We start from the raw sequence: 19,901 nt of genomic DNA, 5'->3' as shown, positions 1-19,901 counted from the left end.
GACTCAGTGACCCACCCCTCATATTGATGGGTTCGTTGCTCTTGAATGTACGATTTTATGGCCACTTTCCTTCCCTGACTTTCCTCCTTTGGGTTCCTTAGGCATCCTTTGGGTCTCCCTTACTTCTTCTCCCTTACTTCTTGCCCCACCTCCAGCCCTTGTGCCATTGGGTATTCAGTGTGACAAGAGGAACTGCATAAATAACTGGATGAAGAAGACTCAGATCTTACATAATTTTATATAATTTCATGTTTAATTTACCAATTATCAAGAATACCTTTAAGCAGAATTTTTGTGTGGGTATCCCATGCTTTCTCATTCAAAGTGCGCTATAAATTAAAGGTTTGCTTTATTTTACATCTACTGTAATGCACCTCCTATGTGATTGCAGACTGACTTTTTTTTTTGTATTAAGCACCAAAAGTCAATATAATGTTTTTGAACAAAACGGTATCCAGGAAGACTCAAAATAGTTCCTTCCGTGCAGTGACAGAGCTTGAAATCGGACTTCGCACTGCAATGTGCAATTAGAATGAGCATGAGATCATTTGTGGCTTAGTGCTTAAAGCAGAACGCTTTATTCTTGGCCTGTGCAAGTCAGCATTTACTTAAATGTAGCACTCTCTTAATATTTAACAAGGTATTGAAGCTCGGAGGTCTGCCTGGAGTAATTCCCAGAAACGAAAGGAGATGGCTCAGCGGTTTGTAAATGGTTGCCGAGATGAATTTTTAATCACAATATAGTTTGATTATTTAAAAACCAGTTACTCTATTGTATTCTGAACACAATTTTACAATTGTCCCTTGCTACTGGAAAGATAAAAGTTTTATTTACTTTGAATAAACACTGTATACATACAGGTTGTGCAGCAACACGTTCTCTGAGCAACGCCAAAAAAAAAAAAAGTAAAATGAAATGAAATATTAAATACAAGAACAAAAGAAAAGACAGCATAATATAAAAGCTTTTTAACTCATAGAGAGGAGGAGGTAAGGCCAGCCACACCTTAAAAGCCCAGTGTCTTAAGATAACAAAAAGATAACCAAAAAGCCATGAAGAAGGCACTAGGTGAGCCTCTCTTGGGAGTCTGTCTGGGAAGCATCAGGGTTCCTATCTATACAACATATATTGCTAAAATTATTAAAGAATAAATGCAAATCATGCCAAGGATAGCTTTAAAACCAGGAATAGCTCTGGCCTGTACAGATTTTCTAGCTTTTTTTTTAAAAAAAAAAAAAATTATTAAGTTTCATATTACCAAATTAAACACATCAAATCTATTAATCCAAATTATAACAATACATATCATGTAATCCAATTGTTTTCCAAATTATATATTTTTGTGGGGGGTACCCATGCTTCTTGATCGGCAGGAGTCCAATCCTTGAATATTTGTGCTGCTTTCATCTTAAGAATGATATTTCCAGTCCCATCTTCTCAATCCTTGTTGCTACACATTTTCCTTTTCATTCACCTCCGAGTAGCTCCGCAAGTGGGTTGGAAAAAACAGTCTTATTTGTGTTTATGTGTGGGCTTTCTACTGCTCTCTAATAAATCACTCTCATCCAATAATCCAGGCATTTCTGCTTGAGCAAGCAATCGCCATTTTGTCGTTCCAATGAAGGCAACCAAAATGGTCAAAGGCCTGGAAACGATGCCTTATGAGGAACGGCTAAGGGAGCTGGGCATGTTTAGCCTGGAGAAGAGGAGGTTAAGGGGTGATATGATAGCCATGTTCAAATATATAAAAGGATGTCACATAGAGGAGGGAGAAAGGTTGTTTTCTGCTGCTCCAGAGAAGCGGACACGGAGCAATGGATCCAAACTACAAGAAAGAAGATTCCACCTAAACATTAGGAAGAACTTCCTGACAGTAAGAGCTGTTCAACAGTGGAATTTGCTGCCAAGGAGTGTGATGGAGTCTCCTTCTTTGGAGGTCTTGAAGCAGAGGCTTGACAACCATATGTCAGGAGTGCTCTGATGGTGTTTCCTGCTTGGCAGGGGGTTGGACTCGATGGCCCTTGTGGTCTCTTCCAGCTCTATGATTCTATGATTCTAAATACAGTCTAAAAGCTCGCTCTTTAACTTTCCCGACCTGTTGCATCGTAAATTAGTCTTTTCCCAGGAGGGCTGCCCCTTCCAGATCGCAATCTCCTCGAAAGTCATAAATCTTCGGCTTACCCTCCCCAAGACCAAACCTCCTGCAACCTCCTGCAACACAGGTCTTGTATCAAATCTCCATTCTTACTGCGTCACAAGAGATCCCTTCTTCTTTCCAAATCCTTCACAAAGTAAAACCTTTAAGTTCAAATTATTCCCACACAATTCATTTTTAGTCCCATTTGCAATTAGTTGCTGTGACGGATCTTCTAAGAGGAAGGGTTATTAGTTAATCACATAGAACAAAAAAATAAAAAGTCACCCCCCCTTTCAGTTCCGTTGCATTCCATTCCACATACCATGTCTGTAGTACTTTGATGTAGTCTTCCGTCTCAGTCTTCTTCATTTCAATGGTAAAATTGTTAGCAGATAAGAACCTCCTGCCTCTCTTGAAGCATGTGCGTTATCTTTCACCAATTTTTTTCCTTTTAAGTAACGCAACTAGTTAACTAGTTGCACACCTGGAAGCAGCTTCGGATGAGTTCCGAGGCCCGCTGAGGTTTGTGCACCCAGTGCCTCACCCCCTCCTTCTTCTGAACTCGGGGGTGATTTATGGCAACAGCGGGTGAAAACTGCATCTTTCCCCCCTGGAGAGATGAAGGGAGACTGATTTACTTCCCATAATCAGCCTCTAATTACCTTGTGCGGGCTGGATAGATGTTAATATCCGCCATCTTCCAAGGCGCCCCTAGCGCGCCCCCCCTCCAATTTTCTAGCTTTAGAAGCAAAGGCTTGTTAAGGTTCCATCAGCACAGATTTTCCTTGTGTAATGAAATCTTCTCCCGCACTCCCCCCATCTCCCCCTAAATACGTTTTGGGGTTCCCCCAACCCTCCAAAGCAGATTTGGAGATCCCTGGGGGAGAAAGGGGGAAATTTCTGTTGTATTCTCTGGAATCCTTGCACTGGTTTTTATTAGGGCAAATGAGTTAGTTGAAAACAGTGTCATATTATATGGAATTAGTAGTCCACATCACAGAAGAAGATTGCATATTTATGAAAATGGATAGATTTGCACCTTATTTTTAAGTAGTAAATCTAATTTCCAGATAACAAAGGTGATAATTAGTTCAGTAATTCATTTTCTCACTTTAGGCCTTTAAGTGTTTTCATTTAACACTTTCACTCTAATTCAACCTTGTTATTTAATAAAGTTAAATATCAAACTGGTATTTCTGGGAGTAGTTTAATAGTCATTGTAATTGGTTAGAATTGTGTGACTTTTCTTGGTGGATAACGTTTTAAATGTCTGAAATATAACTTAATAGGAAATCCTTATTTCAAAAGAGAAGCCTGATTTTATTGCCGGAAATCCTGCTTGCTTAAGTTTCCTTTCCTGTATGTTTACAGCTGAACAATGCAAAAACCCTAATAGAAATGTCCACAGTATTTTAGGAAATGCTTCATGCTTTAATACTCTGTTTATATGTATTTATGTATCTTTTATCCCTACAGAATATTCGATCATTAATGGGAGCGGAGAGGACCAAAGGATTTTGCCAGATTGTGGTATCATCCACTGTTAGAGATGGAATTTCCCATTTGATTCAATCTGCTGGCCTTGGAGGGATGAAGCATAACACCGTCTTGATGGCATGGCCTCAGTCCTGGAAACATACTGATAATCCTTTCTCTTGGAAAAACTTTGTTGGTATGTGTGGCTGTACAAGTTAGACAAATCATATTCGCAACATGCAATATAGTAACACTTCATCTAAAAATTCATCTGAATGTTCAAAATTTCCAGTATGAAACAGTGCCCTGAAATAGAGGTTTTGAAAAGAGCATTTCACAGATTGACCTTAGTGTCCTCCTGGAGTGGCGCTGTCACACTGTTTTATGGTGTTCCATTCCTAACTGTGGGGTCACTTCCAGAGAATAGCATTGGATGATTTCTGTTTGACTCCATGGCCATTGTGCTGTGGAGTCTTGCAGAGTTTTCTTCTTGTGCCTCGTGCTATTTAACGCCTGTATGATCTTGTGCCTTGGGTGAAGGACGGGCCTCTGAAAATACAAAAGCCAGTCAACCCTGGCTCAAGTAATTATTTAAAAAGTACTATGCCAGGGATGTCCAACAGGTCGATCACAATCTATTGGTAGATCCCTGGGAGGTTTTAGTAGATTGCGGTCGATCGCTGGCTCCCTTTCCTTAGCAGTGACAAAAGAGCATCCGCCCCCACCCCACCCTCCATTCTTGCATGATCTCTAGAACAGAATATGAATTTTTTTCGCTGTGAGGCTGACTGTCTTCTTAGCGATCTTTTGGTTTTCCCCTTTATACCAAAAAAAGAGAGCTCATAAACTTTGCCCTGAACCCCTTAAAAGGGTACTTTCCTCCCTTTCCTCCCTATTCTGTGAGTAGATCGCAGTCTCTTAGGAGTTGGACGTCCCTGTGAAAGTGTGACGTCCCAATGTGAAAGTGTACAGGTTACCTACATTTAATTATTTTGTGCATCACTGTGGCACAGATACAGCTCAAACTTTTATTAAACCTTTAATATGTCCAACATGACAAGAACCAAACTTCAGTGGTACGGATTCTGCTTTGCTTTCAGACTATTCCAGGCTCAATCCCAGGTAGAGTTAGATCTTCCTGCTTCAAATGCTGGAAAGCTACTGTCAGGCATTGTAGACAATACTCACTGAGCTAAATAGACCAGTGTTCAAACTTGGTATAAGGCAGCTTCTTAGGTTCCTAACAAGGATAATTTTTTTAAAAAAATACCAATAGTGGTTTTCAGCAGTCCTGTTTCTGTTTTCAGACACTGTTCGAGAAACAACGGCTGCACAGCAAGCCCTTCTAGTTGCCAAAAATATAGACTCGTTCCCTACGAATCAAGAGCGTTTTAGTGAGGGCAACATAGATGTTTGGTGGATTGTTCATGACGGAGGCATGTTGATGTTGCTTCCTTTCCTGCTGCGACAGCACAAGGTACTAGCCTTTCTTTCCATTGGAAAACTTTGCTTTTAAATGAACAAATGTTAAGCTCTTTGAGGCTAGAAGCTTTTGCATGTGAAATCCTATAAAGGATCCAGATAGTTCTGCATAAACAAAACAACAAATATCCCGGACTTGAGATATAACCAGTGCAGGATCTCTTCGTGCCATAAACCTTTGGAGTATAACAGAAGGCCTGGTTTTCTCTCACTGAGAAGTGTTTCTGTAACCATAAGGCCATGAATGATGCAACATCCGAAGTCATCTGCATACAGAGACGTTCTAAAGGCTGGAGATTATGTGCATGAAGTCACTGTGTTCTTCCTCACTTTCCTCTTGTCCAGCTACATTGGACTTCTTCTGGTAGTGGAAAGCTTATGAGAGGTGGGCATTAGGCAGAAATGCAGTTCTACACTGTTAGCAGTGCTAACAGCAGAAAACCACCGTAAAGAACCAGCAGCAGTACATTGCCAGCTATAAAGTTATGAGAAATCACTTCCACATTTGTAAAAAAAATAAAAAATATGTTCTCTCCTACTGACAGGTTTGGAGAAAATGTAAAATGCGCATCTTTACTGTAGCTCAAATGGATGACAATAGTATTCAAATGAAAAAGGATCTCCAGATGTTTTTGTACCATCTTCGAATTAATGCTGAGGTCGAGGTTGTTGAAATGGTAAGGTTTTTGATGCACCCAGTTAAGCTTTCGTTAAATGTTTATGTTTATCCTTAGCTGAGGAACGTTATTTAAGATGTCCATTGTGGGAAAAGATACCTACGTGTAATTTAAAAAACAACCAACAAAAACACCCTGCTTTTAGTGAGCCCCAAAGCAACTCACATCACTGTGTGTGTGTGTGTGTGTGTGTGTGTGTACGTATGTATGTATGTGTGCCTCGGGCTTGTGGTTTGTTTCATGCAAACAAACCCTGAGCTATAACGAAGATTTATTCTCTCACCAATCAAGCTTGTTTGTGGAGACAAATCTTGAGCCTGGGTTCCGACAGCACGAAAAGCCAAACTCTGTTTTGTTTTGTCCATGGCACATATTTCGTTTTAAATCAGTGTCTTAAAAAAAAAAAAGACACGTAATATAATTTTGAAACACTCCCAATCCAGATTAGGTTATGATCCAGTCAGGGCTAAGCATATTCACATCCTAGTGATTTCAGTGGGAAATTTAAAACAGGTGTCTCACTGAAGTTAAACTGACTTGATCATGTCCATTTATTTTTTCTTCCACCCTGGTAGAAATCTGAATGCTCCTTTAAGAGTTTACATCTGGCTGCACAAACGGGTCGCCAACTTGTGGCTGAGTGGGCAGTCTTTTCAACCAGTGCAAGTTAGACTTGAGGGACCCTTTCTTCTCTAATACTTTCATCATTTGTGGCTGTAGTCCCAACAGAGAGGAAACTGGCCTCTATTTTAGCTCCCTCTACTGGAGGATTTAGTTGAATAAGGTTGGAGTATGTGTGTTTATATCCATCCGAAAAGGGGACAGAGGATGAGAGTATGACTACAGCAAGCCTGCAACTTACTTGGGAGTTACATTCCGGGGAACGCTTGTGAAGCCAAAATCATGTTTAGACAAAACACAATGGGTTCAATGGCAGATGGGTTTGCCAAAGTCATTTCCCCAGAACTGCACCCCCTTTCTTCCCTTTTCCTTCTTTTTTTTAAAAAAAATTGCCTGGTGTATAAAGCTGAATGTGTATGAGTTAAATGCACGTAAATTGCGGGCTTAACTGCATATGTAAACCAATTAATATTTGTCCAAGAATCCATTATCTTCATAGTGTATATTAGCTCTATATTTTTAATGAGGAAATGTACAACTTTATGTTTCAGCAGCATAAGTTGCAGCAGAACAGTGTTGACCCCCTTCCTCCATTTTGAGGGGCAGTTAACTCATCAGGGTCTGCATAGACAGTTTGCATCTATTCTAAATAAAAATTAGCATGATTTCTCATTGCAATTTTAACTTAATGCTTCTTTTTTCATTTTTTTTATTTTTTTCTTCTTTCTTTTCTTTCTTTCTTTCTTTCTTTCTTTGCTTCAGGGGATTGATCCAAACATCAGGGTTACTAGCATATAGTTTCTTTATATTGCAAATAACATTTATTTATTTTTCCAGTTTGAAAATGATATTTCAGCATTTACGTATGAGAAGACCCTTGTGATGGAACAGAGATCTCAGATGCTAAAGCAAATGCAGCTTTCTAAAAATGAAAGGGAAAGAGAGGTAATCCATTTTATTTTCTTATTTTTAAAAACAACGAAAATAATGTATGAGCAAACCCAAACTCTGGTGCTAATTAATGAGGTCATTACTGGCCTTCCCCAAGGTATCAGAAATGTAATCAAGATGTAACAGCTATCCAAGGCATCAAATTATTTGGGGCAGCAGTTTTAACTTATGAAACATCATCCACCAGGATGAGCCCAACTATGAAATGAGCAGGGGCATTCATGTTAGTTAGGTTTGCCAAATGAGTGCTTTCTAGTAGATTCAATCCTATATTTATTAATTGGTGAAAGGTGTCACTTGGATTTACATTGTTCTCCCTGACTCACAGCTGTCCATGGAGGCGCAGGTCAATTCTGTGTCCAGGGCAGCTGTCTACCAGCTCCATCTGGTACGCAGGCTGAGACCCTATCTTCCCATGGACTGTGTCACCAAAGTGTTGCATGCTCTGGTTATCTCCCACTTGGACTACTGCAATGCGCTCTACATGGGGGTACCTTTGAAGGTGACTTGGAAACTACAATTAATCCAGAATGCGGCAGCTAGACTGGGAGTGGCTGCCAGGACCATATAACACCGATCCTAAAGGATCTTCACTGGCTCCCAGTACGTTTCTGAGCACAATTCAAAGTGTTGGTGCTGACGTTTAAAGTCCTAAACGGCCTCGGTCCAGTATACCTGAAGGAGCATCTCCACCCCCATCATTCAGTCCTGGACACTGAGGTCATCCTTCAAGGGTCTTTTGGTGGTTCCCTTCTTGCGAAAAGCAAAGTTACAGGGAACCAGGCAGAAAGCCTTCTTGGTAGCGGCACCCTCGTGGAACACCCTCCCTTCAGATGTCAAAGAGATAAAGAACTACATAACTTTTAGAAGACATCTGAAGGCGTCCCTGTATTGGGAAGTTTTTTTATGTTTGATATTTCACTATGTTTTATATATGCTAAAAGACACCCGGAGTGCCTGGAGAAACCCAGCCAGAGGGGTGGGGTATAAATCATAACATTATTATTATTATTATTATTATTATTATTATTATTATTATTATTATTACCTACAAGAGCAGTGCCATTTATATCAAAGAGGATTCAGTCCACAAGTACATGCTTACGAAGGTGAACATCAGAAATACTTTAAAAATATAAAAAATACAGTTTTTGTTCTAATAAAAGACTTCCCTTTAGAATATTTATTTCACTGAAAACATTCAAGGACAGCACTGATTTGAAACAAGAATTACCCTATCTAGAGTGGAGGCCCAATCTATGACTTCCAATCCCTTATATCAACATTTTAATTAGCGGGCTTCTTCACCTTTTTACCAACGGATTAGCAGACAGATTTTCTTTTTAAAGAAATCCTTGGCTCTTTCACTATGTCCGTAGGGTCTTCGGATTTTCAGATTTACTCTCATATTGGAAAACTAACTTAAGCACAGAAAGCATCATATGGTGGGGAGGAACACCACTGCACTCCTTGCCTTGGGTCAGCATCCTTGCTGTCCCTTAACGGGAGGTGGGGGCAGTAAGGAGCCTGCCACTGCAATCCATGATAAGTTACCCACTGCAGTACCCATTGTTTAGATGTACTATGCTTCCTTCTGTTGTTTAATAAGTGCCATTGTATTTTATGAGCTAATGATATGCTTTTTCCGGTTGTGCCTGGTGACCTTCCTGTCCCAGATTCAGAGCATCACTGACGAGTCTCGTGGCTCAATCAGAAAGAAGAGCCGCTCTAGCCCACAATGTATTGGTCAAGATGTAGACAATCTGCTACCTAATGACATTCAGGAGGAAGAGGTAGAAATTGTACCCACCTGACTGTTCCCTTCCCATGACAACACTTACAGTGCCATTGTAAACCATAGTTGTACTAATTACTACCACTAACCTGCTCTAATTCTTACTAATTACACTATTATATGTAGGGAGTACCATTCCTATGGTATAAAAGCAGATGGGTTTCTTAAAATAAAAATTTCAATGTGCAGCTTTTCAGAATAGACCATTCTGAATCTCCCCCCCCCCCTTAGTTGAATCACTTGGTTGAACAACATGGTATTCAAGTCTTATGTTCATAGGGAAAGGCCCCTGAATCTGGTATCAATACTATGTACATTAAAGAGAGACTTGTGGTACTGCTCTCCACACAAGAACACATGTGTTCAAAATTCTGAGTTTCCAGGAAAGACAGAAATTTGGAAAGTTGTTTTCAGAGCTTTCCTGGAATAAATCCAGGAAATAAATAAATAAATGTTCATAAGCATTCTGCAGTTATATTTATTGCAGAATTGTCACTCTGAACCAATCAAACAAGTCTAGGCAATATTTAACAAAAATATTTAAAGGCTATGCAGGTTAGCACTCAAGACACTCCCTTCAGGAAACATACAACAATAAGGTTCTTTATTTTTTTAAAAACATGATCTTTGAAATTAGAAGCCAAATCACTGATCGCAATCTACCACAATTCCAATATTTATGAGAAATCTCAAGCTTTATCACACTCAGCTGTGTGCAAAATCGTAGCCCTTCTCTCATTTTGTTAAGTTCATTAGATTTAATAATAGACTTCATCAATAATTTTGTGTTTCTGAATCTTGATTGTTCATATAGAAATAATGATTGCCTTTAACGTTCTACAGAATGCCATGATACATGTAATACACTTTAAGCCCGGTTATAATTTTAAAAATGGCACTTCAAGTGTGGCTCCTTGTGTTCAAACCCGGATGTCCTAATTTTAGTTCTTAGCAATGTGGAATGTCCTTTTGTAGATCACCTTTAGTAGGTTCAGTGTAGTTGTGTGTTTGAAGTGATAACAAAATAATCCAAAATTAGAATTTAGTAAATGTCACCCTTTTCTGTTCTTTTAAAATGTTGTATTTAAATCACATGATTTATCAGATCTTTAATGTTTTCAATCCAGCAGTAACTGACGTCAGTAATTATCATTTGTGTCCTAAAGCCTGAGGTATTTTTTTTAAAAAAATAAAAACATTAACCTAAATGTTAATACCTTCATTGGATATTGTTTGGCTTTATACCTCTGATAGTATCTCCTCTTTGGAATAAGTCTGAATTGTTTGTTGTTAACACTAGTGTGGTAGATTGTTGTGTTTATTACTTCATTATTCATTGCACTGTTCTGCATTCTTTGACGAACAATTTGTCAATATAAAAGTAGAATGTTTCTCGGTTATTGAAATTAAGGAATATAATAAGCAGTACTGTATAAGTGAAAATACATACATGTTAACTTTAAGATAATTCAGTAATGTAATTAAGACTTTGTGACAGAATTATAGCATTTCAGCATTTTGTGCATTAATGAAAAAGCTCTCTGGTTGAACTGGTTACATATGATATATAGGATGTTACAGACTTGTATTCAGAGGTACTGTGATACTAAGGTGACATACAGAGCCTTTCCAGAGAATAATTCTATTGCGCAGTGTTTCCTGCTATGCTGCTACATTTCATAGTACTCAAATATCAATATTTTGATGCTGTTAAAATGTATTCCCACCCCATCTATTGTGATAGCGGGTAATATGATGTATATGGAGGTGAGATATTAATGAACAATTTGGATGGTGGCTGTGACTTCTGGTGACAAGTGATGCAAGCTCCTACAACCAGTGAGCTTGCTATTTTGTGACAGCTTTTAATTTTAAAGTTTATACCACTTAAGCTTGGGCAGGCTTAGAAAGGTATAGATTTTACACCAGAGCTGTAACTTTCAGTAATCAAAAGCCCCGGCTTTGTAGTATCCTAAATGCCAGATTTTGTTTCAGAAGTTCCTTGAGCCAAAACTCTTTCACACTTTACTGTCATGTTGCTCTGTCTGAAGAACAGTAGCGCCATCTATGGAAATAGGATTGAATGGCAAGTGGCTTGCTATATTATCATGTAATCTCCCAACAAAAATATGTAATTTGTCTCGGGTCAGTCCCCATACCCAGGGACTGTAAAATGGCCAATGTAACACCAGTTTTTGAAAAGGGATCCTGGGAGGATCTTAGAGATTATATGCAGGTTAGCTTGCCTGTCCCAGCAAAACTGGTGGAAAGTATTGTTAAAGATAAAATAACCAAGCATGTAGAAGAACAAGATTTGCTGGAGCAGAACTAGCATGGCTTCTGTAAGGTTGAGTCCTGTCTTCCTAACGTATTAGAGTTCTTTGAGAGCGTCAACAAGCAAGTAGAGGTGATCTGGTTGGCATAGTTTTTGACAAGGGACTTCACTAACCTGAGTAAACTCCGCAGTCGTATGATAAGTAGAGAGGTCCTCTTCTGGAACAGGAGCTGGTTATGTAAGAGGTAGCAAAGAATGGGAATAAAAGGCAAATTCCATCCTATAAATCATTAGGAAAGAAATTGAAAACATGGTTGTTGGCATACGTTTGGCTCAAGAGACATTGGAATGTGCCTCCACGGGGTTCACTTTTGCCACAGAATCGATCTGTGAAGTGGCAACTCTCAGAAAAATGTGTGTTCTGTACCATATGTGTGTATAAATATATTCTTATTCTTCAAAATGAGCAGCTGCCTTCATGTAAGTCATCCTATCACAGACAGATGTATCTGCAGGGTCAAATACATTATTTCTACTCCTCTATGAGCCATGGAATGATCCCTCCATCCTCATTTAGAACTAATAATGTCAACCATTATTGTCATTAAACTGGTGAATAAACATCTTGAATACATTGCATTTCTCATAAGCTGAACATGAACTGCTTTTATGTACAAGCAAGCAAAGTATTTACAGGCCTCTGCCAGCCTTGAGTTCCCCGACTTGCCAAAATGCTGATCTTTACATTGCTTGTTTGTGTTTGATCAGGCTCAATTGATCCATGATAGGAACACGGCATCCCGCTCAACAGGAATGGTCAAATCTCACACTGCTGTTGCTACACCAGACAAAATACAAATGACCTGGACAAAAGAAAAGCTTATATCCGAGAAGCATAAAAATAAAGAAGCTTGTCTGTCAAGCTACAAGGATATCTTCAGTATGAAACCGTAAGTAGATACTTAAGGCATTAAATACCGATAGCATTGATCAAACCCACACTAACATTTAATGGTATTAAATAGAATGGGTTTATACCATTCTAGAAATGGTAGCTCATAGAAGAAAGCAGTAAGAATACCATATTTTTTGCTCTATAAGACTCACTTTTTCCCTCCTGAAAAGTAAGGGGAAATGTGTGTGTGTCTTATGAAGCGAATGCAGGCTACGCAGCTATCCCAGAAGCCAGAACAGCAAGAGAGATAGCGGCTTTTGCTGCACAGTGATCCCTCTTCCTGTTCTGGCTTCTGAGATTCAGAATATTTTTTTGTTTGTTTGTTTTCCTCCTCCAAAAACTAGGTGCGTCTTATGGCCTGGAGCGTCTTATAGAGCAAAAAATACGTACATTGGCCAGTTAGATTCTGGAGGTGTAAATGCCTTAAAATCATAAAATCCCATGCTGAAGATATAAATAATTCTATTTTTCTTTATACACACACTACTAGCTGTCTTCCCAGTACTACTTTTGCTCTTACATGAACAGAATTGTCTTCTAATTATTCTCTGGGTATCTTATCCTCAGTACTGCTCTCTTGAGTTTTAGCTGAGTTTTAGTTTGAAGGCTTATGAGTAAGCAGGAGCCATAACTGAAGAAAACTTTGTGAAATGTAAAGGAAGACAGAATATCTTTAGAAACGGGGGTGTTTCCTTCTGTTAAACTTTTATGCTTTGCGTGGCCTGGTATCATAGCAACATCATCATTTCAGTGGTACTATAAGGAAGTGAACCACTTTGTTTCAGCAACCACTAGATGGCGATGTAATCCTAGTAATCATTGCCAGGACTTGCAGCACCTACAGATTGAAAAAACAACAACAATGTTGTGTTTTATTTTTATGGAAATAAAAGACATGGTTATGTGTCACAACATGGCTTATTATGTTTATCATCTGTTGTACATGGGTTGTTTTTGAAGTACTACCCATTATGTTCTTTAGAAATTTTCTATCCAAACCCTCATTTATACATTAATTTCAGAACATAAAAATAAGTAATAGTTTAATATGTAAAGCATTACAAAGTTAGCACTAAATCTGAAAAGAATGTGATATATGTTTTCCGTACAATTTAGATTTTGATATCCTTTAAAATAAAGCAGAATTGATATAGATTCTTTCTGTAATTTGAAGAAATAATTTTAGGTCCATCCTTATTTGCACTACAATAAATATTATTTCTGTCATAAACTAGGACAGTTGGGGCATTTTCTAGATTTCTGTAGCAAGGAATGTGAAAATGGGTTGAGCTTTTTAATAAAAGTAACCGACTTCACATCTGTAATTGTCATACACGGTAGCGGAACAGGTGATTTGTTAGGAAGATTAATAATAGTGTAATAGAAAAGACATAAGTGGGTTTCTACACTGATCTAGAAAGCCTCATGTGCATTATGGTTTACAGCATTGCAACCTATGTGTGTGTACTTGCAACATGTTCCTATGTCTCCCTGTTAACCTTCCCTGCTGACCTATCTGCTTCAGAAGTTATTGTTTTGGCCTTTGGTAAGGTTACTGCTGTGGTTGCTTATCTCTCAGAAAGAAAATTTACATCACTTTAATTTACGTTTGATTGTCCAATTTAAGAACTCCGTGGCAATGGCAAAAACCGAATAGGTTCGTTTTAATCTGGCCAAGTAGCTGCAGAATTATTGTGTCCCTGAATGCTCAGTTGCAATCATACAGCTTTGTCTTTTACTGCTTGCTGCCTTTTGAAGAGAGCTGATGTGGTCAGATACTGTTTCTCCAAGAGGTAGGAAGCTGCTAGCCCAAACTACAGTCTCCCTGCTTCTCCTCTCTCTAGGTGAAAAATATCCAATCCCTTCCAAATATGATGTTCACCTGCCATCAAGGAGTTGTGGGGAGGAAAAATACATTAACACTAAAGCCAACTGCAAAAAAAAATGCAGACCACATTAAACAATTACAAAAAGAGGCTTGAAAACCATAACTAACATGAAAAAAAGCCAAAAAGTAAAAGCTAAAAACTAAAGCACCATAATAAAAAGCTTTGGAAATAAAAACTAAAGAAACAGAAAATTTAAGAGTAGGCATTTTAAATGCTGCAAGTATAGATGAATACAATATTATGTTGGGTCAGAATTTATTCCTTTTTCAGATGAAGGAAGATTTTGGAAAGGGAGCGTGCAAACTCAGGAGTTGCTTGTTTGCATAGTTTCATCTCTGTGTCTGCCCCTGAGCTATTAACACTGCAGGAAATCTCTTAAAGATTAGAGGGGCAACTTTAAGAGCAGTGCAGAACTGTTGTACAATATGAACAGGGGACAATTTAAACATTTCCATTCTTTTAGGATTGTGTGCCATGGTTTGTTTTTAAAAATCACACGGGACATACTAATTTTTAGCGATTGAAATATTTAGGAAATGAATAAAGTTATATTTTGTTTTAAGGTGCTATATTAGAAAAATGTGCCATATAGCTATGTAATATTTTTGCACGTTTGTTTCTCTTCCATGTAGAGAATGGGGAAATCTGTAAGTTGAATTTGATTTAATTTAGGTTGTTATTCCTGCTTTCTGTGCTTTATTGTTTAAGTGTTGTTGCATGCCTCTTCCAAATTAGCTGTTTTTGAATCTTCACTGGGTCTGTGCATTACGTTTTAGCATGTGAATGTGATGGCTTAGCCTTCCTGTCATATTTTCCTTTTATGCTTTTCTCCTTTTTCTAAGCTAGGTGCCTCTTTTTTATTACTACTTTTCTTCAGAGTAAATCACATTATGTGTTTCATAAAACGAAGGTCACCATTTGCCTGTATAAAACATTTGACATTTCCTTCATCAAAATCCCATGGGTGCAACTTTCCCCCTTAATTATCTCAATAACCAGATGCACAGTAGTTTCTGGATAAGCTAACATTGACAGAATAGCAAAGATTATAACAATGACAATAAAGGTGATTTTAAAATAATAATAATTAAGAAGTGGGAAAGATAGATGCAGATATTAATCTCATGAGTTTGTTAAGCTATATTGTGTTCAGTTGCTTAATTTGTAAGAACGGTGTGCAATATTGCATACCTTCAAACTCTCCACCCAAGGGGGGGGGGGGACATAGCAGCAGATAAGATTATAAAAAGAAACTAATGTGGATAAATGAGTCATTTTTGAGGCAGATCATTCAACCTCATGAAAGTGATTGCGATGCAAGTTTTTGTTCTCCTGTGACTTCTTCCATCCCCCTGCTTTGAAGCACTACTAAGGGCTCTCACCTGCCTTTTTTTCTTTTTTGTTGAATATCCCTGTCATTTTCTTCTTTGATTTTCCCTCTGTGTGAGTCATCAGTTCTTTATACCAAAAATCTTCACACATAGCATTGATGTTTCTCTCACTTTTTTTTTTTTAAATGTCTTTTTACATATCCATCCTCCATAATCATTGTATGGCCCCTAAGTGTCTGGATTCAGCAGATGTGATCAGCCTGCAGAAAGCTTCCTGCCCGTGGATCTGGTTTCTTGAACGCACAAAATCCAGCCATGTGGCAGATCACAGACTGTCACCAGTCATGCACACAGAAACCCATGACCTGTTCAATATACAGTGGACGCATCACGTCTGTGCATGCGCGGGTTGCGATTCGGCGCTTCTGTGCGTGCCCAAAGTGCGATTTAGCACTTCTGCGCATGTGCGACCGCCGAACCCTGGAAGTAACACCTTCCGGTACTTCCGGGTTTCAGTGGTCCGTAAACCGAAAAAACGCAACCTGAAGCATCTGTAACCCGAGGTATGACTGTACACCCGTGATTAGGCTTATGTAGTTGACTCCTTGCATATGTATGTAGCAGGGCTCTTGTGCTCCCACAATTCTCTAGGTGGGAGTGCTGCAATTAGATGATCATATCTTGGGTTAATAAGGCAAGGTATGAATAAGCCTTGCAGCTGTCCGTGAGACCTCTTTGTCCCTCCTTTGACATGAAGGAGCAAACAAACGAGGAAGACTTCAGATAATGCTTGTTTTCTGGACCAGGAAACTATGGCTAACAGCTTCAGAACAAGCAAAGATACTACCATATTTTTCGCTCTATAAGACGCACCAGACCACAAGACGCACCTAGATTTTGGAGGAGGAAAACAAGAAAAAAAATATTCTGAATCTCAGAAGCCAGAACAGCAAGAGGGATCGCTGCGCAGTGAAAGCAGCAATCTCTCTTGCTGTTCTGGCTTCTGTGATAGCTGTGAAGCCTGCATTCGCTCCATAAGATGCACACACATTTCCCCTTACTTTTTAGGAGGGAAAAAGTGAGTCTTATACAGCAAAAAATATGGTAAGTCATGGCTTGAAATTGGCTTTGTACCCTAGCTTGTTCCAAAGCATGTTATATTTAAAGAATAAGAAACAAAAATAAAGGGTAAAAGGACCCTAACAGTTAACTTTTGTATCCTCGCCACCCTTGAAAAATGTGATGGAACTCCTCAGTTGGAGAATCTTCCAGTGCATGTATTGCCCATTACTTTATTCATAAGAAGAATGGCATCTGCTTTTGAGTTTTTCGAAGGTAACATAGCAGCTGTTATTGTTCTATAAAGTTGTGTCCTTTAATTTTCACAATCAATGCACTTTAAAACTTTACTGTTATGTTAATGGGAGCAGCTGAGCGTATAATATGTCTAAAATAAGGCACATGCTGTACAGAAATCTAAGCCTAATTTATTGGTTCTCTTTCTCCAGTGACATTCATGTCCCCTGAGAATTAATATTAAAATGGCAAATACAGTTCAGTTTAAGTGTTGCACATTGGGGCAAGAAAATGTTGTTAATGCCTAACACATTTTGGAAAAGGTTTTCCACCTTCAGAGGCAATTCTCTTTGTTGCAGCACTGCAGAAAAATATTACAGGGCTTCTTCCTTGGCCAGATGCAGCCCACTGCCTTCCTTTCCTTGTTTTGGTTTTTGCACATGAGGGCAAAAAACTTAATTCCACACACACATTAATGGGGTCTGAGCTGACAGTGCCTGGGGCAGGATAGGGAAGTTGGAGTCTGCTGTGGAATAGCTAAATTAAAATTTTGACCCAGTATGCATCAGCTGTAGAAAAGGGTAAAATTAAGTTTGAGGGTTATAATAAATAAAACTACCAATACGGAAATGTGAATTTATGTTGTGACCATACCTGGAATGCTGTGTGCAATTTTGGTCACCACACCTTAGAAAAGGATGTTGCAGAATTAGAACAAATACAGAGAAGGGGAACCAAAATAATCAGGCTGGAGCAAGTCTGCTGTGCCACTAGGCAGTTCTTAGCAGATTATTCCTGGTGGAAAATGTGACTCCCTGAGAAAAAATGGGTTTCTTGACCTTGCTCTGTGTCAATGTAAGAATGAAGAAGTCATTGATGAAAGAACCCTTAAAGGAGTAAATTAACTTTGGTAGCCTTTTGACTTAGAAAAAGTGCAGAAACAATAACAATTCTATGCTACTTGGAACAAAATGTTTTATCGCTCCTTGATTTAAATTCTACAGAAGGGCCAGATATATTTGTTTCCAAAGCTCAATCCAGTCCACAAGCCCAGCAGTTGACTAGACTTCATAGACACTGTGCTCAAGTATTTTATTTTATTTTTAGGAAATGTCATGGCATTACCTGCTGATTACTAAGCATTTGCTATGTTGTATGGCTTAAGATTTTTTTGGCTGCAACAGTAACTTTCTCCTTGCACTTACCAGTAAGATTGTGCTGGCTGATCCATCTCTAATTGTTGCTATGTTGTAGGAACCAGTCGAATGTGCGAAGGATGCACACTGCCGTCAAGCTCAATGGAGTTGTGCTAAACAAGTCACAACATGCCCAACTGGTGTTACTGAACATGCCTGGTCCTCCAAAAAACAGGCATGGGGATGAAAATTGTATCCTTTTTTGGTGCACTTGAGGCATCAAAGCAGCCATCCAGCAACACCCAAAATCTGTTATGACATATTAGAATAAGATGAGAGAAATATTGAATAGAACTGTATGAAATAAAGGCAGTTGACCTATTATGCAGGGGAGATAAGTGATTTAATAAAAGCGTGGGAAGTCAGTTACATAATGATAAAATCTCAGACTTCCTGCTTCCGGATAAATCTACAATTTACATTCGATAACAGGTAACAGAAATTCCCATTTTACTTTCCCTTGTGGAACTGAAGTTGAATTTGGGAATGAGAGTGATTTGCCCAGTGAGATCATCGCTGATCAGAGGTATGAAGTTGGGCAAAGCAAGCTGAGTATGTTTTGCTAACACATACCTTAAGAGAGATGCAGTTTGGGTGTGAGAAGGGGAAGTATATAATCACCATAAGGTTTTGGTACAATTTTATTCCAGGTCTTAAAACCTTGACTACTTTGACACCCAGATATGGAGTTCTTGGAAGTTTTGACAGAAGGCTTGAACAGAGTGCTCTTGGTACGAGGAGGAGGTCGTGAAGTTATCACCATTTACTCCTAATAATTTTACTGAACACACCGATATCACTACACATAACATCTGTTTCCGGAATTAAATGTGGGACTTTGGCAAATCTTGTTGGGACGAATGACTTTTGCCCAGCCCTATTTATTGCATACAAAATAGAATCAAACAGTTGAATCCTCTTTTTTTTTCTTTTATAAAATTATGTCAGCAAATTTATTTCCTACATAGATCTCTCTAAAATGTGTCTTTATTGAATAAATGTATTATATGCTTGTATATTTTTTTAATGTAGAAAACTGGGAGACGATATTTTTTTGTTGTTCTGGGGATTAGGGTGGGACACTGAGGGGCATACTTTTTGCACATAGCTCCTAGTAGATACAATAGCTGCTTCTTGGACATAGGAACAGACTCCTAAGTTTGTACTACTTTTTATAATGATGGTTTTTAAAAAAGAAAACGAAGAAATGGGGCTTCCAGGAACCATTTTATAAGAGTCTGGCCTACATATTTTGTACCATTGACCCTGCTGACCGGAAGCAGGTTCTGTCTGCTTACCAAGTCTCTATGGTTCTGTATTCATTTTAATCCACAACTCTGTGAATTGTTTAGCATTGTATTTTAATTAAAGATCACTGGTTGAATAAAAGTCCTTTGATTTAGGAACCACAATTTTGACTACTTGAAAGTGGCCCTTATGAGTCGAGGCTTAAATTGTTGCTGAAAGCTGAGTCTACCTTAAAATAATAATACTTCACTTACAAATACAGCAAGATCCAATCTTATTTTTAGAGTGTTGTTTTGGAGTGTCTTGTTTTTAAGGTTTTGAACCCCAGCTCTTAGTTTTTAGGAAAGAAGAAAGGAAGAAATCCACTCGAATAAATCATTTAAGCCTTTGAAGTTACACATGTCCAGCTGCTGTAGGGAAATGGAAGACATCAGAATGCAAAAACTTGACAACTAAGAATACTCTTAAGCAATATTGACTGGACCCTATAAATGGCAAAATAAAAGTCTAAAATTTGTTCTCTAATACACTTGCCGACCTATAAGCTGCATAGTACCCATTTCATTTAGTA

General features: G+C 38.5%; 2 protein-coding genes across 10 annotated transcripts in view; one reads left to right on the top strand and one right to left on the bottom strand.

Moving 5' to 3' along the window:
- Positions 1-19,494, top strand: part of SLC12A7 (solute carrier family 12 member 7) — a 95,722-nt gene extending 76,228 nt beyond the window's left edge. For 5 of the 8 annotated variants that reach the window (XM_083449313.1, XM_083449312.1, XM_083449316.1 and 2 more), the window contains exons 18-25: positions 3,615-3,810; positions 4,922-5,091; positions 5,642-5,773; positions 7,232-7,339; positions 9,022-9,138; positions 12,184-12,365; positions 18,141-18,274; positions 18,764-19,494. In XM_083449313.1, coding sequence (XP_083305439.1) covers positions 3,615-3,810; positions 4,922-5,091; positions 5,642-5,773; positions 7,232-7,339; positions 9,022-9,138; positions 12,184-12,365; positions 18,141-18,274; positions 18,764-18,855 — 1,131 coding nt within the window. In that variant the 3' untranslated portion in view covers positions 18,856-19,494. The remainder of the gene's footprint in view (positions 1-3,614; positions 3,811-4,921; positions 5,092-5,641; positions 5,774-7,231; positions 7,340-9,021; positions 9,139-12,183; positions 12,366-18,140; positions 18,275-18,763) is intronic. The other 3 variants (XM_083449319.1, XM_083449315.1, XM_083449314.1) reach the window with 1 other exon arrangement.
- MAJIN (membrane anchored junction protein) overlaps positions 1-19,901 on the bottom strand; it is a 197,937-nt gene that overhangs the window by 114,847 nt on the left and 63,189 nt on the right. The gene's annotated exons all lie outside the window — the stretch shown is intronic.

Source organism: Podarcis tiliguerta (genome assembly GCF_965153285.1).
Source record: "Podarcis tiliguerta genome assembly, chromosome: 7".
Classification (NCBI taxonomy): Eukaryota; Metazoa; Chordata; class Lepidosauria; order Squamata; family Lacertidae; genus Podarcis; species Podarcis tiliguerta.
This window is presented reverse-complemented; position numbering and strand designations above follow the sequence as displayed.